The 19618-nt window shown below is 44.4% G+C and overlaps 1 protein-coding gene across 1 annotated transcript in view; it reads left to right on the top strand.

Annotated features, from left to right (window-relative positions):
• The first annotated feature begins 6350 nt into the window (after positions 1-6350).
• syne1a (spectrin repeat containing, nuclear envelope 1a) overlaps positions 6351-19618 on the top strand; it is a 183201-nt gene continuing 169933 nt past the window's right edge. Inside the window, 12 exon segments of the mRNA XM_070446763.1 lie at positions 6351-6365; positions 6713-6805; positions 7000-7169; positions 7362-7558; positions 9465-9586; positions 13181-13288; positions 15279-15416; positions 15763-15927; positions 16077-16189; positions 16388-16556; positions 16745-16841; positions 17858-18063. Coding sequence (XP_070302864.1) covers positions 6351-6365; positions 6713-6805; positions 7000-7169; positions 7362-7558; positions 9465-9586; positions 13181-13288; positions 15279-15416; positions 15763-15927; positions 16077-16189; positions 16388-16556; positions 16745-16841; positions 17858-18063 — 1593 coding nt within the window.

Genomic DNA, 19618 nt, shown 5'->3' with positions numbered 1-19618 from the left:
GTCTCACTCTCTCGGTTCTCTTGTACAACATGTCTGGGTCCAGATTCCCTATTCCTTTGTCTCACTCTCTCGGTTCTCTTGTACAACATGTCTGGGTCCAGATTCCCTATTCCTTTGGTCTCACTCTCTTGGTCTCCCTTTACTTTACCTCCCTGTCTCTCTTCTTCCCACCCCACTCCCTCTTCCCCCCTCTCTCTTTTCGCTAATCTCACTCTGAATGGCTGAATACCTTTTCCTCTAAACCTCTCCTCAGACCCACCATGTGACTATGCTTTAAGAGAAATCATTGATGTGGAGTCAGGGAGAAATTGAGATATGTGTCTCTCCAGTGTGGAGGGCCACGTCAGGTCATGGAGGGAGTTCTTGAGAGGGCTCACTTTGAAAATCATCAGCATATTTCTGGATTTTGGGATTCGGGACCCCTTTCAAAAGAGACTGATCCTCCTTGCTGTCAATCAATCGTCCCACAGCCAAGCTTTCCTGTGGCTCAGAATATCCTTTTAAACAGGATTTTGTGAATGTATTGTGATCATGCATATTACATGCTTGGAGACTTACTGAGCCATGTTGCTTTTATTACAATAACCATTAAGTCTAGAAAAATTGATCTTGATGGGTTAAGTTTCCAAGAAAATTTGACCTAATAGCTTTAGTTGGGTAATTACTGTATGGCACAGAACACTTCCGTAAACATTAAACTAATGCAGCTTTGGATTGACTGTTGTTTGTTATGGTTCCCCCCAGCGTGTCCCGTCCCTGGTGGTGACGGACCTGTTTGAGGACATCAAGGATGGGGTGATGCTGCTGGCCCTGCTGGAGGTCCTGTCTGGACAGAAGCTGGTGAGTCCTGGACCAACCTGCTCTGGGATCAGTTCAACTAGTCTGCAAGTGGTCTCACTCAGGGCAGCAACAAAAGCCCTTCACTCCTGGCTTTGGGTCAGATTAATTGCACTTGGTCTTGGTCACAATGTTGTTGTCTCATAATAAATACCAATCCAAGCCCACCAGATCCCCAACATGCAGGGTTAAACTCTAACGCTCCCTTGATGATGTTCAACTGAAATGACAGTAAGCTCTCTCATCAAAAAACAGAGCAATGGAATGTAATGAAGGCAGGGTTGACATGGAAACCTGTTTGTAAAGGGCATTTGATGACTGATTTTAAATACTACTGTGAAAGACTTTCTCTGTGAACCCTGCCCTCAAAGCTATGTTTACAGCATATCTATGGACATCAGTGAATGTGAGAATGGAAATGATTACATGGAAATGCTTATTGATTAGTCTTTATTAGGATGTTTGGTTGGGAAAAAATCAGGCTAGACAAACAGGGAAAAGCCACGGGGTACACACACACACACACACACACACACACACACACACACACACACACACACACTAACCAACACACACACACACACAACACACAACACACACACACCACAACCACCACACACACACACACACACACACACACACACAACACACACACACACAACACACACACACACACACACACACACCACACTGTTTTGAATGCGCCACACAGGCCAATACAGCTTGGGGTCTAAGACTGCTGTTTCTATATTAGATCTCTTGCTAAAAGGCAAAACACACTCAGATTCAATTTTCTCTTCTCTGTTCTCTATGTCTGTCTCTCCCGTTCTGTTTTCTCTCCTTTGTTTGTTGAGTGATTCTCATTCTTGTTTCTTGTTATTCATTTGCTGCCATCTTCCCTCTTCCAATCTCCTTTCAACTTTCCATTCAGTCCTTTTATTCAATTTTTATTCATTTCTCTCTCTCCCTGACGTACTTCTTCTTCTGTTAACATCCTTTCTGACTCTTTGAAACTGTAATGTCTCTTTAACTCTGTCTTAATATTACCTCCCCCCCGCATGTCTCTACACTATCTCCTCTCCCTCCTCTCTCTCTCTCTCTCTCTCTACTCTTCTCTCTTCTCTCTCTCTCTCTCTCTTCTCTCTCTCTCTACTCTCTGCTCTCTTCTCTACCTAGTATACTATATATATATCAATCTCCCCACAGGCCATTGTGAGCAGGGGAGGAAGCTGCGGAGGGATCACACAGCACCTGGGTCTCAAACAATCGGCACCGGCGTCCCCTCTCAACTTCCTGCGGGCAAAGGTAAGGAGTGCTCCATCCCTTACCTTTCCCTTCCTCTCCCTCCCCCTCTATCCCCTCTACCCCTCCTCCCTCTCCCCCTCTTCCCTCCAACCCTCTATCCCTGCTACCCCTCCATTCCCTCTCCCTCCTTTATTATCTACCCCTCCAATCCCTCTACCCCTTTCAATCCCTCTCCCCCTCCATCCCTCTCCCTCCATACCTCATTCCCTTTGTCACCTCTGTTCTATTTTACCCCTCCTTGCCTCCTCCCACTCCGTCCCTCTTCCTCCTCTGTCCCTTACCCCCTTCATTCCCCTCTACCCCTCCTATCCCTCTACCTCCATCCCTCTCCCCCTCCGTCCTTCTCCCCCTTGGTCCCTTAACCTCCCATCCCTCATAACCCCTCCATCCCTCGCCCCTCCATTCCCTTCCCCCCCCTCCGTCTTCTCCCCCTCATCCCTCTACCCTTCTCCCCCTCTTCCCACTTAAACCCAATACCTGTTCGGCCCACTCTCCTCCCCTCCTCCTCCGCCCATCTCCCCCTCATCCTTCCATCCTTCCACCCCTCCTACCTGGTAACTCATCATTCCTTCCTCACCCTCCATCCCTCTGCCCCTCTCCCTTGACACACATGGTTCAGGTGATGGCCTTGGGGTCAGAACGAGGAAGACTGACCCCGGATGACTCTTTCTCTACTACATTCCCCTCTCTACCCCCCCCTCTCCCATCTCCTTTTGCCCTGCTGTATCTTCCTTCCCCCTTTTCCTTATCTATCTCGCTCTCTCTCTCTCTCAAATTGACTGTTTTCCCTCACTCCATGAGATCCATGTCTATAACCAGTATTCCATCCAACCATTTTATGCGAGTAAAGTACATGTAGAATAAAAATGTCATGGCAGGCCTGATGGAAACAGAAAATGTGTCAGTAAACTTTCCAAATGTCGACAAAACAAAATATGCTAGAGAAGGTGGGCTCTTTTTGTGTCTGTAAAATGAATTATGTGAGAAGTGGCGGTGGAAATGCCTTCATGTGCAAATATTAATATAATAAACATAATATCGAAGTAAACTTGGAGTCACGCAATGATATGTTGTGTGGTCTTCCCACTAAGACTCGGGTAACCATGCAGTTTATTAGGCTACAGATGAAATCAGTTATGATGAACTTCCCAAGGTGATGAACGTGATGCTGCTTTCCAATAAATATTGAGGGTCTTATTCTGGTGACATGATGATCGATGCTTGACTGCCATTTGACAAAGAAAAATATTCTCTCCCTTATCCATAATGATCTCATCATGTTTACTAGCCTACCCACACTGTATCTGCTGGCTAGAACACACAAGCCCAGAGTAGGCGCATTTGCTATTTAACACAACAGTTGTTGTTACATTCACGTCATTTAGTAGACACTCTTATCCAGAGTGCATACATTTTCCATACTAATCCCCCATGGGAATCGAACTTACTATCCTGGCGTTGCAAGTGCCATGCTCTACCAACTGAGCTACACGGGACATTGCACTTTAGATTTTTAGGCTGTACATGAAAAGTACATTTTGTGTCATCACGCACTGATTTGTGTCCGCAACATGTCCGTTTGGTGGAAACACACCATTGGTGGAACATTTTTCATATTTTCTTTATGCTGATTTTAGAATATTCTCATGAAAATCTGTCGCCAATTGGATGGAAACCTAATTTATGAGATGGATTCCCAGTATTAGATCGCTAATACTCCACATAGCATGTCTTTGGATATACATAAATAAATCCGCAAGTATGAGCTCGCGTCTGGCGGGACATTGATTTAGCTTCTTCCTGCACTGTGACAGGGTTAAACCCTAAATCCTACAACAATAATCTGCAGTCTGGAGTGTAGACACCGAGATTGGGTGTCTCTGCCATGCCATGCTGGGATGTGTGTGTGTGTATGTGTGTAAATCTTATGTGTCCATAGACTGTATTTAGATTTGATTTTAGTTCCTATCCTCAGTGCTCTTTTATCACATTTGCCATTTCCCCTATCTCCCTATCTCATATCTGTCACAATGGGAGCATGATTTAATATCTGCTGTTACCTACAGTATATGATGTTTGGTCTCTCTCTGTCAGATAGGTTTTATATTGGTCAGACTGGTCATGTCCAAATAATCCATACTTGCGTCCTAAATAGTAGGCCGTTTGGGTATGCAAAAACATTATGTTTAATAGTATGTGACATTTCGAAAATCTAGCAGCGGTGTAAAGTACCTAAATAAGACTACTTTAAAGTACTGCTTAAGTAGTTTTTTGGGGTATCTGTACTTTACTTTAATATTTCTATTTTTGATTACTTTTACTTTTAGTCCACTACATTCCTAAAGAAAATAATGTATTTTTTACTCCATACATTTTCCCTGACACCCAAAAGTACTCGTTACATTTTGAATGACAGGAAAATTGTCCAATTCACACACTTATCAAGAAAACATCCCTGGTCATCCCTTCTGCCTCTGATCTGGTGGACTCACTACACATAAAACATCCCTGGTCATCCCTTCTGCCTCTGATCTGGTGGACTCACTAAACAGAAAACATCCTGGTCATCCCTTCTGCCTCTGATCTGGTGGACTCACTAAACAGAAAACATCCTGGTCATCCCTTCTGCCTCTGATCTGGTGGACTCACTAAACAGAAAACATCCCTGGTCATCACTTCTGCCTCTGATCTGGTGGACTCACTAAATACTCACCGCTTTGTTTGTAAATTAAGTCTGAGTGTTGGTTCCAAATAGCTAAGCTTCTGCGTTGGTGTTCAAATGTAGGCTAAGAATATTTTTGTTCTCCTTAAAATGATCACGAGTATTGCATTGTAGGCTGCATCTTTGAAAACAGATTTTTAAAGAGAGTTTTTAAATGAAATACTAAACCATCTTTTTATTTCTGAGTGTTTCAGCACCGCGGTCTCAGGATCTGGATTAATGATGTCATGTTAATCAGGCCTTTTGATTTTTGAAGTTACGGATTGTTTTAGTTTTGTAGACTACGCTAGCTATTTAATAATTGTATGTATGGAAAAGCCTTATAGCAGTCATTCTGATCTCGTTCCCATTGATCAGTGCTTTAGTTTATTATGTTGCTGTCCAGAGGTTCTGAATTTGCGATTCACCCAGCTGTCAACATTTTTCTGTGCAATAGTGTTTTGATTTGAACATTTGAAAAGTTTTGGTGTGTTTACTAGGCTATTTGATTTAATTTATGTTACAGCACTTTGGTTTCACTAATAAATATGTTGAAATGGAACCAAATGATCTGTTTCTGTCTTTAGTCCTTTTAAGTTGGATAGATGGGCTATATGGGTTGAATGTGATAGTCTGCTTATAATCAGCCTGAGTAGGCCTATAACGCCATTCCTATTCTATTCAGAGTTTAGAGAAATTCATCAAATTGGAAATGAGCTATTATCAGGCTGGCATGTTTGATGAATTTGGAAAAATCCACCTGCACTCAGCCCCACCCCACCTACTCAGACAGTTCGGAGCCACTACTGAGAGTTGCAACCGTGGCATACCTTTTACTAAACAGTACGTACTAAATAGTATGCGATGACGTGTACATAGTATGCAGTTTATGTATTTAGTAGGTTGGTATGGGTATTTTGACACGGCCACTGTCTTCTTTCCCGTATACCGCCCTCCTTCTTGACGCTGTATGAAGGCCCTTTCTTTGTCATATTGTTGAAGCAGTGTCCCTCCATCTACTGTCAACCACTATCTTTACATAGTCTAAGGACCCCATTCTGATATGAAATGCTGTATTATGTATAAACTGCCTACTAGACCCCCTCTTTAGACCTGTCTTAGATATAGAAACATGAATTATATGTACAGTACTGCTCGGTCTCTGACCCTCTCCCAAGTGGAGCTTCTACAGTTTTTCCTTGTCATGGAGACCTTTCCCACCCCATATTGTCCCTCCTCCATACCACAGTCCCAGTGTAATATGATAACCTTTAAAGCTCAGACTCCTCTCCTCTGTAATATACCAGTTGATATGGATAATATGATGAATGCCCAGGCCCTCTCTCTCTATGATATACCCTACCTCTCTCTCTCTCTCTCTCTCCTCTCTGCTGGGTGTAATCCCCGGTGCTGTCTGTGTATAGGTGATAGATCTGTCCTCTCAGCCCGCCGTAGAGCAGCCAGGGTTATCTCACTGCTAGAGTCTTTATCGCTTGGCTCACACTCGATGAGGCATCCCCCTGTCACTCACCCATACTATATACCTCCTCTAACTGCATCCAATCTCTCTCTGTCTACCTCTCTTTTGCTCCCTCTCTCTCTCCTTTTTTCTCACGCTCACTCAAGTCTGCGTACAGGGGATCACCGGTTAGTACCAGCTTATTTTATGTTTTCATGAAAGTTATTATGAATGATATTACACTTGGGTACTGTGTTCATAGTCCGTATCCGTATTTCCATATATTGTACCATTACTAGATTGAGTGAATTTGTGCATATTTGTTCCAGACAGTATGTATTAGAACAGATATGATTTCTGATAAGTGATATCCTACAGTATAATGCTAGATATTGTATGTTGTGACACAGATCAAGCTAGTCAACATCAACTCGACTGACATCGTCGATGGAAGACCATCTATCGTACTGGGGTTGATTTGGACAATAATCCTCTATTTCCAGGTAAAGTGCCTCTGTGGTGGGTGGGTGTCATCCCACTACAAATAATGCAGCATTATTGCACAATTACACAATAAAGGCAATGGTGTTTAATTTTGTGAGTCAGCCATACTCTGTCTTCTTGGCACAAAAAGCTGTGCTTTCTCTATAGCAAAAAATCTCTCTATCTCTCTATCGCTCTCTCTCCCCTCGTGCAGATAGAGGAGTTGACCAGTAACCTGCCAGCGCTCCAGGCCCTCTCTAGCAGCACCTCCTCAGTGGACAGCTCAGACACCACCAGCCCGCCTGTCAAGAGGAGGCCCCTCCCCCCGCTGCATGGTGGGGCCAGGAAGGCCCTACTCAGATGGGTCCAGCAGACTGCCACCAAGTACGGGACACTACAGCCACTGCACCTACTGCAATATAACATGATGATACTTATGATATTACTAACTACAGTAACACTTCTATTACCAGTACTAATCGTGGTTGTAGTGATAGCTACTGATAATGATATTAGGATAGCTAATAATAAGTGATGGTGTTATTGATGTAATGCTGTATTTGTCTGTCTCTTCAGGCATCTGGGGATCGACGTGAAAGACTTTGGGCCGAGCTGGCGTACAGGTGTGGCATTCTTCGCAGTGATCCTCTCTCTTCGACCCCACCTGGTCGACATGGAGCGTGTGCGGAGGAGAGCCAATCGAGAGAACCTGCAGGAAGCCTTCTCATTGGCCGAGACTGAGCTGGGCATTCCGCAGCTACTGGACCCAGAAGGTAAACCACAGCCAGAGAGGTCATTTCCTGTTTGGCAAATTAATGTGGGTCGTTCCACGAAATTAGTGCCTTTTGCGTCCCTTTAAAATGCTAAGTAGAAATTGTGCACAAACATTCAAAAAGCATGTTATATTAAATTGAGTGCCCTTTAATATAGAACACATGGAAAATTCAATAAATCTGTTTTTTTTATTTGAATAAAGACTTGCTAAAGTGCCTAAATTCAGCATTTTGAAATGTCCGTCTGTGCATCCTCTGTGACTTCTGGGAAGACACTAGCCCACTTAATCCTAACATTTATCCAAGTTCACCATCATTGTAAAGTTATTTTGTTGCTTTGACAAAGCCATTTCTCTAGATTACTATTTATTTCATGTGATTAGTGATTCATTTTAAGGTAAAAAAAAAAACGTTCCCTCATTTTAAGGTCAACCCTGTTACGTGAACTGAACTGTCATTTTAATACAGTGAAACTATTCGTTTTTTTACATTGAACATCTAATAGTCAAATCATAGTGTAAAAGCAAGTGAGCTGGATCTTCTCTTCTGGGCCATGTTCTGGTGTTTTGTGATGAACATCTGAGAGGGTTGAACATAACATGTCAATCCTGTTACCCATATAGACAGGCTACAAATGTTTTAACAATAAAACAGTTTTTGGTGAAGCTTGCATTCAATTGTCCTCCCTGTTTCACACAACCAGCTTCCATTCCCCCTGTCACAAGGGGATTTATGGATGACTTAAGATGAAGTCATCAACCCTGTTACGGTCAACCCTGTTACGGTTAACCCTATTACGGTCAACCCTGTTACGGTTAACCATGTTACGGTCAACCCGGTTACGGTCAACCCGGTTACGGTCAACCCGTTACGGTCAACCCTGGTACGGTCAACCCTGGTACGGTCAACCCTGGTACGGTCAACCCTGTTACGATCACCCTGGTACGGTCAACCCTGTTACGGTCAACCATATTACGGTCAACCCTGTTACGGTCAACCCTGGTACGGTCAATCCTGTTACGGTCAACCCTGTTACGGTCAACCCTGTTACGGTCAACCCTGTTATGGTCAACCCTGTTACGGTCAAAGCTGTTACTTTATTTGGCACCTACTACGCACTTACTATAGTCATTTTTTAAATTTAACCTCTTGAAATGGGAAAAAATATATATATTAAGTTGAACATGTGCTTTTTATGACAGAATGTTAAAATTAGGTGAAATTAAACTTTTTTTTGCTCACCAAGTTACACTACTCAAAAGGCCTAATTGATGGAATGGCCCAGGTACACTGAACAAACTAACCAAAAGTCTAGAAAACTTCTGGTTAGAAAACTTCAACTTTTCTAGATCTTTACAAACCTGAAGCTGATATGTCAGCCACGCTCCATGTCAATACAAAGATTCACTATGCTTTCACTAGTGTACATTCCTGCCTGTGTATCAGATACATCCCTCTAGAGTGAATCCTCTCAACAGCCTCTGTGCTCCTTCACGGCTGCCCCTCAGAATGAGCTCTGACAAATCCAGTTTGACATCACCATAATTAAGGGCCATTAGGGCTAGAGAGGAGTCAGTGCCAGAGAGAGCATCCAGCAGCTCACCAACATACCATATAAACCTGATATGACAGTTTGATGCAAGGTGGCAGGCCTTCCACTCTGTCTGAGGTTTCTGTTAGAGGCTTTCTTCTGCTTGATTACAAAGATCAGTGATGGCTAATCGCAGTAGTCTGTTGTTGATATAGCTGGAGTTAAATAGTGATGAATGGTTAGCTTTTTCCAGATTAGATGTCATTGAGAATGCTATGTTAATACTAGTATCTGGTTGTTCATAACAGCTGGTATTCAGTACAGTTCAGTGTGTTGTGGTGACTAGACTGACCCCTATCTGTTCTTTCTCCCCAGATGTGGATGTTGACAAACCGGATGAGAAGTCCATCATGACGTACGTGGCCCAGTTTCTGAAGCACCACCCCAACCCTTGTCAACAGCAGAACAGTGACTCGGACTCCCAGCCAGAGGAAGAGGTAGCAAGCCCTGTCCCTCTCCCCACCTCTCCCTCTCTCTCCATCTTCACAGCCATGTCTCTTCCTATTGTTTTTYTCTCTCCGTTATTTACATCATTTGCCGCTATTGTCCTCTATTCAAGAGTTATCTCAGACCTGCAGGTAGACTTGCGGTGTGTGCTGTGTCTGTAAACCCTTGCYCCTAACACTGACACAAACTACCCAACCTTTCCTTATTGTCACCTCTCACATTCCCTTATTCCTTAGTGATGTGATGTAATGTCTTCTTGTCTGTTGTTGATCAATCACTTCTTTTTTGGACATCTCTCCCTTCTTCTTTTTTTCTCGTTCTCTCTCTCCACTGTGGTGTTGTCTGTGTGGTCACTGCATCCCTGTGGTTGTTGTGCCTGCCTCTGTTCCACAGCATGGTCTTGCTCCTCGAGATATTGAGGAGATGTTGGAGGTAGGTTCAGTCTGTAGAAGTATTAGTATCCTCATTCCGGTCCACTGTGCAGGTTCTCCATCAAACGTTCCAAAAGAACATTCTTAGAATGTTTGTAATTCCCCGCTGGAACACATACTGCTTCTAGCCCGGTTGCCAGCCTGTTTTTGCTTCAGCCAACTCTGTCAGTGTTTTGCATGACAACAACAAAGGAGGCAGCTACAGCAGAGACAGACTGACACCCAGGTTACATTGTTTCTACATACTTTAAATATTCACCATTCCATTTTATTGTTGTAATCACCAGCTCTACTATTGTATTCTGGTGGAATTCGCAGTGTTTTATGTGGTAAGGGAATTCATTTTTTTCTTTCCACATCTCATTTTACCTGAGGTGATAGTCCTGTATTATATGATGTGATATTACCATTATATTAGCATTAGTGCTAACAGCTACGTTGTATTAGCATGACAATGGCCGCAGCTGGCTAGGGCTAGGCAGGGAACCCTTTTATTGGCAGACGGTTTGATGGAAAGCCTTGGGTTTTGAATGAATAGTGGTTGGGTTTTGTAAGGTTACAGTTTCAGCTTCGAGTGGCTTTGACATTAAGTCTCTCTAACTATGCCTCTTTTGCGTCAGTGTAGGATTTTGATATGTCCTTGCCTTGTTATAGCCACTGGTTAGTACTCTCTACCGCACTGACAAAGATGTGTAACACTTTGTGTTGTTTATTTACATTCAGTAAAACATTTTTTTTTATGAAATAAAGAAAGAAGATATGATTTGGCAGTGCTGATTTCAGGGACAATACACTAACTAGGCTGTAACAGTGAATGTTAGCTAGCTAGTAATATGATCCCCCCCCCCTGTAGTGTGTTTAGGGGACTGCCATTCAGAGAAGAGAATACGTTCCCTTAGCAGGGGATTCCAATCCAACGTCTGTAATGTGAATAAAGAATACAGCCTTACAATGGGATGGCTGAGCAGAATAGAATGGGCTGAAACTGAATAGGGAGTGTTAACATTGAATGGACTGTTGAACTAACTAACTTGTCATCATACAGTACCTTCGGAAAGTATTCACACCCCTTGACTTTTTCCACATTTTGTTGTGTTACCGCCTGAATTGGATTAAATTGCGATGTCACTGGCCTACACACAATACCCCATAATGTCAAAGTGTCAAATACCCCCTAATGTCAACATTTTTCAAAATTAATAAAAAATGAAAGCTGAAATGTTTTGAGTCAATAAGTATTCAACCCCTTTGTTATAGCAAACCTAAATAAGTTCAGGAGTAAAAATGTGCTTTACAAGTCACATAATAAGTTCCATGGACTCACTCTGTGTGCAATAATAGTAATCTGTAATGTCCCTCAGTCGAGCAGTGCATTTCAAACACAGATTCAACCAGAAAGACCAGGGAGGTTTTCCAATGACATGCAAAGAAGGGCACTTATTCAAGCAGACATTCAATATCCCTTTGAGCATGGTGAAGTTATTAAATACACTTGTATCAATACACCCAGTCACTACGAAGATACACACTCTTAGAAAAAGGGATCCCAAAAAGAGTTATTCGGCTGTCCCCATAAGAGAACCCGTTTTGTTTCCAGGTAGAACCCTTTTTGTTTCCAGGTAGAACTCTTTTTGGTTCCAGGTAGAACTCTTTTGGGTTCCATGTAGATCCATCTGTGTAAAAGGTTTTACATGGAAGTCAAAAGGGTTCTACCTGGAACTCAAAAAGGTTCTTCAAAGGGTTCTCCTATGGAAAAAGTCAAAGAACTATTTTCGGTTCTAGATAGCACCTTTTTTTCTAAGAGTGCAGGGTTCTTTCCAAACTCAGTTGCCAGAGAGGAAGGAAACCGCTCAGGGATTTCACCATGAGGCCAATGGTGACTTTAAAACAGTTACAGAGTTTAATGGCTATGATAGGAGAAAAGTGAGGATGGATCAACAACATTGTAGTTACCCCACAATACTAACCCAAATGACAGAGTGAAAAGAAGGAAGCCTGTACAGAATATATATATTCCAAAACATGCATCCTGTTTGCAATAAGGCACTAAAGTAAAACTGCAAAAAATGTGTCAAAGAAGGGAACTTTATGTCCTGAATACAACGCATTATATTTGAGGCAAATCTAACACAACACATTACTGAGAACGATGGTGGTGGCTGCATCATGTTATGGGCATGGTTGTCATCGGCAATGACTGGGGAGTTTCTTTTTGATAAAAATAAATGGAATAGAGCTAAGCAAAATCCTAGAGGAAAACCTGGTTCAGTCTGCTTTCCAACAGACACTGGGAGACAAATTCACCTTTCAGCAGGACAATAACCTGGCTAAATATACACTGGAGTCAGTCTGCTTTCCAACAGACACTTACGAAAATGAAATTGAAATGTCCTGAGTGGCCTAGTTCCACTTTGACATAACTCGGCTTCAAAATCTATGGCAAGACTTGAAAATGGCTGTCTAGCAATGATCAACAACCAACTTGTCAGAGCTTGAATAATTTGGGAATAATGTGCAAATATTTTACAATCCAGGTGGCCAAAGCTCTTAGAGACTTACCCAGAAATCCTCCCAGCTGTAATCACTCCCAAAGGGGATTCTAACTCATGGGTGTATTTAATTTTTAATACATTTGCAAAAATGTCTAAAAACAGGTTTTCCCTTTGTCATTATGGGGTATTGTTTGTATATTTTTAATTCAGGCTGTAACACAACACAATTTGGAGTAAGTCAAGGGGTATGAATACTTTCTGAAGGCGCTGTAAGTATTCATAACGAATCCAATGAAATATTAGTAGCGGTATTTAAAGTGAATTGGCTGAATCAACAGTGTGGTTTGGCAGCTGTAAATCTGGAGAATTTGCCCTGCTGGGCAACATAAAGGATTACCTCCCACATGTTTCCTCTCTGCCCTCTTATCTCCCCATCCCTCTTATTCCTTCATTCCTCTCTTCCCTTGTTATCCTTCTACCGTCCCTGCATTGCATTCTCACTTCCTCTCTTCTATCACTCGTACTTTCCTTTCCATGTATTCCCCTTCCTCCCTCCTTATATCTATCCCACATTCCCTGCTTCCTTTTTTACTTTCATTGTTCCCTTCCTCTCTCCTCTCTCCTCTCTCCTCTCTCCTCCCTCCTCTCCCCGGCCACCCAGAGAGAGCAGCGTAAGGGCCTGAGGGAGCTGAAGACCTGGCTGGATCAGCTGGAGCTAGACACAGCACGTACTCAGGAGACCAAGGGCAACCTCAGCCAGCAATATCAGGTGATCTAGAACACACACACACACACACACACACACACCACACACACACAACACACACACACACACACACACCACACACACCACACCACCACACACACACACACACACACACACACACACACACAACAACACACACACACACACACACCCACACACACACACCTGGGCACAGACACTTCCATATCAGGCTAATCAGTGGTATTACACTGCAGTGATCAGACTGCTGCCGCCGTATTTCCACCCTATCTGGCTTATACAGTACCAAAGCGCCAGGACACATTACAATTCAACACATTGTGGGATTTCTTATTTCCTCTTTCTATTATGCACGTTTTTGACAGATGAATGTATGATCTGTGAAAGAGGAAAAGTATATGTGTGTCCATGCAGTATATTTTGACAGTATATTTTACAGTATGTGTACTGTATGTGTTCGCAGGAGTATATTTACAGTAAGTTTTACAGTATATTTTACAGTATGTGTACTGTATGTGTTCCAGGCAGTATATTTTACAGTATTTGTATTGTATGTGTGTTTGGGATATAACTAGGACCCAAAGGTTTCCCTTGTCAGGCCACATGATCAGGAAATAACCATTCCATCTGTGGACCCCCCCCTCTCCTCTCTCCTCTCTCTCTCTGTGCTCTCTCTGTCTCCTGTCTCTCTCTCTCTCTGTCTCTCTGTCTCTCTCTCTCTCTCTGTCTCTCTCTCTCTCTCTCTCTCTCTCTCTCTCTCTCTCTCTCTCTCTCTCTCTCTCTCTTCTCTCTTCTCTCTCTCTTCTCTCTCTCTCTCTCTTCTCTCTCTCTCTTCTCTCTCTCTCTCTTCTCTGCTCTCTCTGTCTCTCTGCTCTCTGTCTCTCCTCGTCTCTCTGTCTCCTCTCTGTCTGTCTGTCGTCTTCTCTCTCTCTCTCTCTCTCTCTCTCTCTCTCTCTCTCTCTCTCCTCCTGTCTTGTCTTCTGTCTGTCTGTCTGTCTGTCTGTCTGTCTGTCTGTCTGTTGTTCTGCTGTCTTGTCTGTCTGTCTGTCTGTCTGTCTGTCTGTCTGTCTGTCTGTCTGTCTGTTCCTGTCTGTCTGTCTGTCTGTCTGTCTGTCCTGCTCTGTCTCTCTCTCCTCTCTCTCTCTCTCCTCTCTCTCGTCTCTCCTTCTCTCGTCTCTCTCTCTCTGTCTCTCTCGTCTCTCTCTCTCTGTTCTCTCTCTCTCTCTCTCTCTCTCTCTCTCTGTCTCTCTCTCGCCGTCTTCTCTCTCTCTCTCTCTCTCTCCTCTCTCTCTCTCTCCTCTCTTCTCTCTCTCTCTCTCTCTGTCTCTCTCTCTCTCTCTCTCTCTCCTCTGCTCCTCTCTGTCTGCTCTTCTCTCTGTCTCTCTCTGCTCGTCCTCGTCTTCTGTCTGTCTGTCTGTCTGTTCTCTGTCTGTCTGTCTGTCTGTCTGTCTGTCTGTCTGTCTCTCTCTTCTCTCTCTCTCTCTCTCCTCTCTCTCTCTCTCTCTCCTCTCTTCTCTCTCTCTCTCCTCTCTCTCTCTCTCTCTCTGTTCTTCTGTCTGTCTGTCTGCTCTTCCTGTCTGCTCCTTCTGTCTCTCTGTCTCTCTCTGTCGTCTCTCTCTGTCTGTCCTGTTCTGTCTTCCTGTCTGTCTGCTGTCTGCTTCTGTCGCTGTCTCTCTCTCTCTCTCTCTCTCTCTCTCTCTCCTCTCTCTCTCTCTCTCTCTCTCTCTCTCTCTGCGTCTGTCTCTGTCTTCTGTCTGTCTGTCTGTTCTGTCTGTCTGTCTTCTGTCTGTCCTGTCTGTCTGTCTGTTCTGTCTGTCTCGTCTGTCTGTCTGTCTGTTCTGTCTGTCTGCTCTGTCTGTCTGTCTGTTCTGTCTCTGTCTCTCTCTCTCTCTCTCTGCTCCTCTCCTCTCTCTCTCTCGTCATCTCGCTCTCTCTCGCTCCTCTCTCTCTCTCTCTCCCTCATCTCTCTCTCTCTCTCTCGCTCTCTCTCTCTCTCTCTCGCTCTCTCCATCAGTCCTTTAAGAGTGTACGTGTCCAGTTGGAGATGAATAGGAAGCAGGTGGAGGCAGCGGTCCTGTCCACTCAGAAGGATGGGATGTTGACCGTGGACCAGGCTCTGGTTAAACAGGCCTGGGACAGAGTGTCCAACAGGGTAAGTGTCTGAGACGGGACCTCTGTTACTGTTGTGGAGTAGAGTAGAGTAGGGTGTATGCTGGTACAGCCTAGCTCTCAAGGACACAAGCAAACATTAAGAGAGGCCTAATCAAATACCTGACCAAGTACTCAGTCAAAGCTCCAGTCAACCAAACAGTGAGCTGCGTCATTTGAAGGCTTTTTAGCCGAAACATTGAAATAAATCCACAACAAGGAAAGATAAGTGTGGCACTGTTTTTTTTCATTTGTACTGCAAAAGTTCCCACCAGCATTCAGACAGGCAGTCAGAGACAAGGTAACTTGACAATAGCTCATTGACTGACATTGTAACCTCCTCCCTACAGCTCCTAGGGTGGCACCTGCAGCTGGACAGGGCTCTGCCCGCCCCCCTGGGTGTGGTGGGGGAGTGGCTGCACCAGGCTGAGGGGGCACTCCGACAGGAGATCACTATTCAACAGACATCTGACGCGACATCTAACACTGTCCACATGACCCTGGAGCAACACAAGGTGGGCAATGTGAGCAAGGTGACAATGCGAGTCCATTTAACGTTACACACATCCTTATTAGGTCAGTTGTTATGTACTATGTAATGGCTGTACAGTAACACAGGGTGTAATGACTGTACTATTCTCTGCTTGTGTGTGTCTGTCTACAGGACATGCTCAAAGGTCTTGAAGGTCACCAGCAGGTCTTCCAGAGGATCCATAAAGACAGAACTGTCAACGGAGTCCCTGTCCCCCCAGAGCAGCTGCAGGACATGGCAGAGAGGTGGGTCTAATCGTGGCAACCAAGTGGCCCAGGTTTCCCTGAACAACCATTCAACACCCAAACCACTCATCTCCCATCCCAACCCCATGATTTATTTACAGAACATTGACCAGATTACCAGCACTAACTTCGCTGGTTTAAGCTTGTCCTTGTCCATTCTATGCTCACATGTTGACAATTCAGTATTTTCTCTTTTAGAATGAACTTTGTATCGACTTCGTCAAACATTCATCTGGCCAAGATGGAGTTCTGGGAGAATAAACACCACATGCAGGCGTTCCTGATGCTGGCAGAGTCCAAGCTCAAATCCTGGATCATCAAATATGGCCGACGAGAATCAGTGGAGTTAATGTTACAGAACTATGTTGTAAGTCCAACAATATACATTATTGCTCTACTTTTAAATGTCACCACTATTTCATCTTACTTTCCCACATTAGTTTCATGTAAATTATTTTTGAATTAATAGGTATAATGTTATCTAGGTTAGAGAAATAACATGCCCTGAATGTTATTCTAATCACCCACTGATTTTGTTTCTCCTCTCTCATTCAGTCATTTGTTGAGGGACAGCAGTTCTTTGAGCAGTACGAGACATTGTTCCAGACTCTGAAACAGTCTTCTGAGCTCTATGTCAAGGCTGATGGCACAGGTGAGTTTTTACAAGATCAAGCTTCATTTGGCAAACTTTACCTCATTATCTGATCCCTCTACATTTTCCTATCTACACCACCTACCTGACAAGCAACTTTCTTTGTCTTTTCCCTTTTGATTTAGGCAGTATTTATTGTCAATTTTAGACCACTTAATCTTATCTGGACCCTGGGGCCTAAATCTCCATATCTAGCCCACCACCATTTCCAGTACTGAATATTTTACCTATATATCACCTCTGATCAATTTCCCAAGAATGGCTCAATAGCCAATCACCCACTATCGTCCAGCATCTTCTATCCTCCCTGTATTTTATAGTGGTTTGGCCTCTCCAGGCTAAAGTCTAAATGAGGTTTCTCCACTCTCAGCTCTCAGTGGGGAATTCGACCCCATTAGCTGAGCTGCTCTACTTTTGCTGTCTCTGGGCACTAACATGCTACGGTAGCTAGCTTGTTGATTTCATTCAGTTCCAGCCCTGCAGGCTTTATATTAGGGTATGCAGGGGAGAAGAACTGAGGTGTATCTGACAATCTGAAACGTGATTGGTCGACCTCCGAAAAATGAGGCTCCCCATGAGTGAGTCCAGCCCCAGCTGGTGGTGGGTTTGCTGTGATTTGATTGGTCAGGTTCAGGCTCATCTCCTGGTTATTTCTGAAGGCTAGCTAGCCCTCAAATGATTGCAGAACGGGTACGGTATGTTTACTGCCATTTGGAATGATTGCACTAGCTTGATGTGCAGATGTAATTGGGTTTCCTCTTTGGACTCGTTTGTCAGTTCTATAGAACACACCAGCATTCTGTAGTCTTGATGTGCATATGAATGTACTGTATGGATTCCTTTTTCCTATGATTATTTGATATTCTATATTTATAACCACTGTTTTCATTCAAATAGGTTTGCCAAGAGACCTTGTTTGATCTCTCACTACCCTGTGTGTATGCGTGCGTGTGTGTGTGTGTGTGCGTGCATGTCTGTGTATTTATCCCATGTCTCTATGTCTCCTCCTCTCCCAGTGGATGAAGGCGAGGCGGGGGTTAGGAGGTTCATGCGGGAGGTGTTGACCCAGTGGAGGAGTCTGTCTGTGGAGGTGCGCAGTGTAAGGAGCATGCTGGATGAGGTGCTCTCTAACTGGGAGAGGTACAGCTGCACTGTGGCCTCTCTACAGGCCTGGCTTGAGGATGCAGAGGGAGCACTCAGCCAGCCTGAAAACATCAAACGGGTATGTCTTACTGTAGACCCCCTCACTTGATCCCCATTCGCCTGCTTATAAACATTGTAGATTGATGTAGGCCTAGCATGTCACCAATGAAACAACCACACCTTAACTTCTGCATTTCTGAAAATGGACCTGAGAAAACGGGTGAAAGCTCTTTTGGAGGAGGTCTTTGACCTTAACATTGTAACGACTCTCCTCTTCGTCTGATGATGAGGAATAGGAATCATCGCAGTGTGTGCAGTGTGTGTCACACCCTGGCCTTAGTTATCTTAGTTTTATTTATTATTTTAGTTAGGTCAGGGTGTGACATGGGTGATGTATGTGTTTTGTATTGTCTAGGGGTTTTTGTATGTTTATGGGGCAGTGTTCAGTCTAGGTGTGTGTATGTCTATGGTTGCCTAGATTGGTTCTCAATTAGAGACAGCTGTCTATGGTAGCCTAGATTGGTTCTCAATTAGAGACAGCTGTCTATGGTTGTCTCTGATTGGGAGCCGTAGTCATTAGGTTGTTTGTGGGTGATTGTCTATGTCTTTACGTTAGTTGGTTGTGTCTGCACTTTCGTTTTATAGCTTCACGGTCGTTTGTTGTTTTTGTATAGTTTGTCAGTGTTCGTTTCGTGTTCGTGTTCGTTAATAAAAGAAGATGTATTGTTATCACGCTGCGCCTTGGTCCTCCTCTCTTCCACAATACGACGATCGTGACAGAATCACCCACCAAAATTGGACCAAGCAGCGTGAAAGGAGGGAACAGCGCTTTGTGGAGGAATGGACCCGGGAAAAGGATGAGTGGAGAACAACCTGGGAAGAGATAGACAGGTGGGCGATCGATCCAGAGAAAGTGCCGGAGCCCGCCTGGGATTCGCTGGAGCAGTGCGAGGAGGGTTACAGAAATGGAGTTGGAGAAAGGAGCACGACGGCCGCGGTAGGAAGCCCTCGAGGAAACGGCAAAAAGTTTCTTGGGGAGGGGCACATGGGGAGTGTGGCGAGTTCAAGATAGAGACCTTGCGTCAACTTTCCCGTGCTTACCGTGAGGAGCCGAAGAAGGAACCAGAGCCAGTCGGGCTGATATTGGAGGTGAGCAATGGAATGATACAAGACTGTAAAGGATTTTAATGTGGAGTTTGGAGGAGAGTGAAAATGAGCGGAGCTGCTGTGTTGGTGCTTGAGGCACAACATCCACCGACAGAGCGTGTGCGGATGTGATGTTACTGAGTCAGCTCTCCATACTCGTCCTGAGGTGCGTGCTACCGTCTGGGAATGACAGTGCCAGTCCCACGAACCACGGCCTCCTGTGCGCCTCCCTGTTCTGCACCTCCTGTAGCAGCCCCACGTACTAGCTGTCTCCTGTGGCAGCCCCTCTTACCAGTCCTCCGGTTCCGGTACCACGCACCAGGCTATAGTGCACCTCGACAGTCCAATACGCCCTGTTCCTCTTCCCCGCCACTAGCCTTGGGAGGTGCGTGTCCCCAGCCCGGTACCCACCAGTTCCGCGCACCACGTACCAGGCCCATTAGTGCGCTCGCAGTCCAGTACGCCCTGTTCCTCTTCCCCGCACTCGC

This window comes from Salvelinus sp. IW2-2015, linkage group LG14 (genome assembly GCF_002910315.2).
Source record: "Salvelinus sp. IW2-2015 linkage group LG14, ASM291031v2, whole genome shotgun sequence".
Lineage (NCBI taxonomy): Eukaryota > Metazoa > Chordata > Actinopteri > Salmoniformes > Salmonidae > Salvelinus > Salvelinus sp. IW2-2015.
Note: the sequence above shows the minus strand (reverse complement) of the source record. Positions and strands in the feature narration are given on the sequence as shown.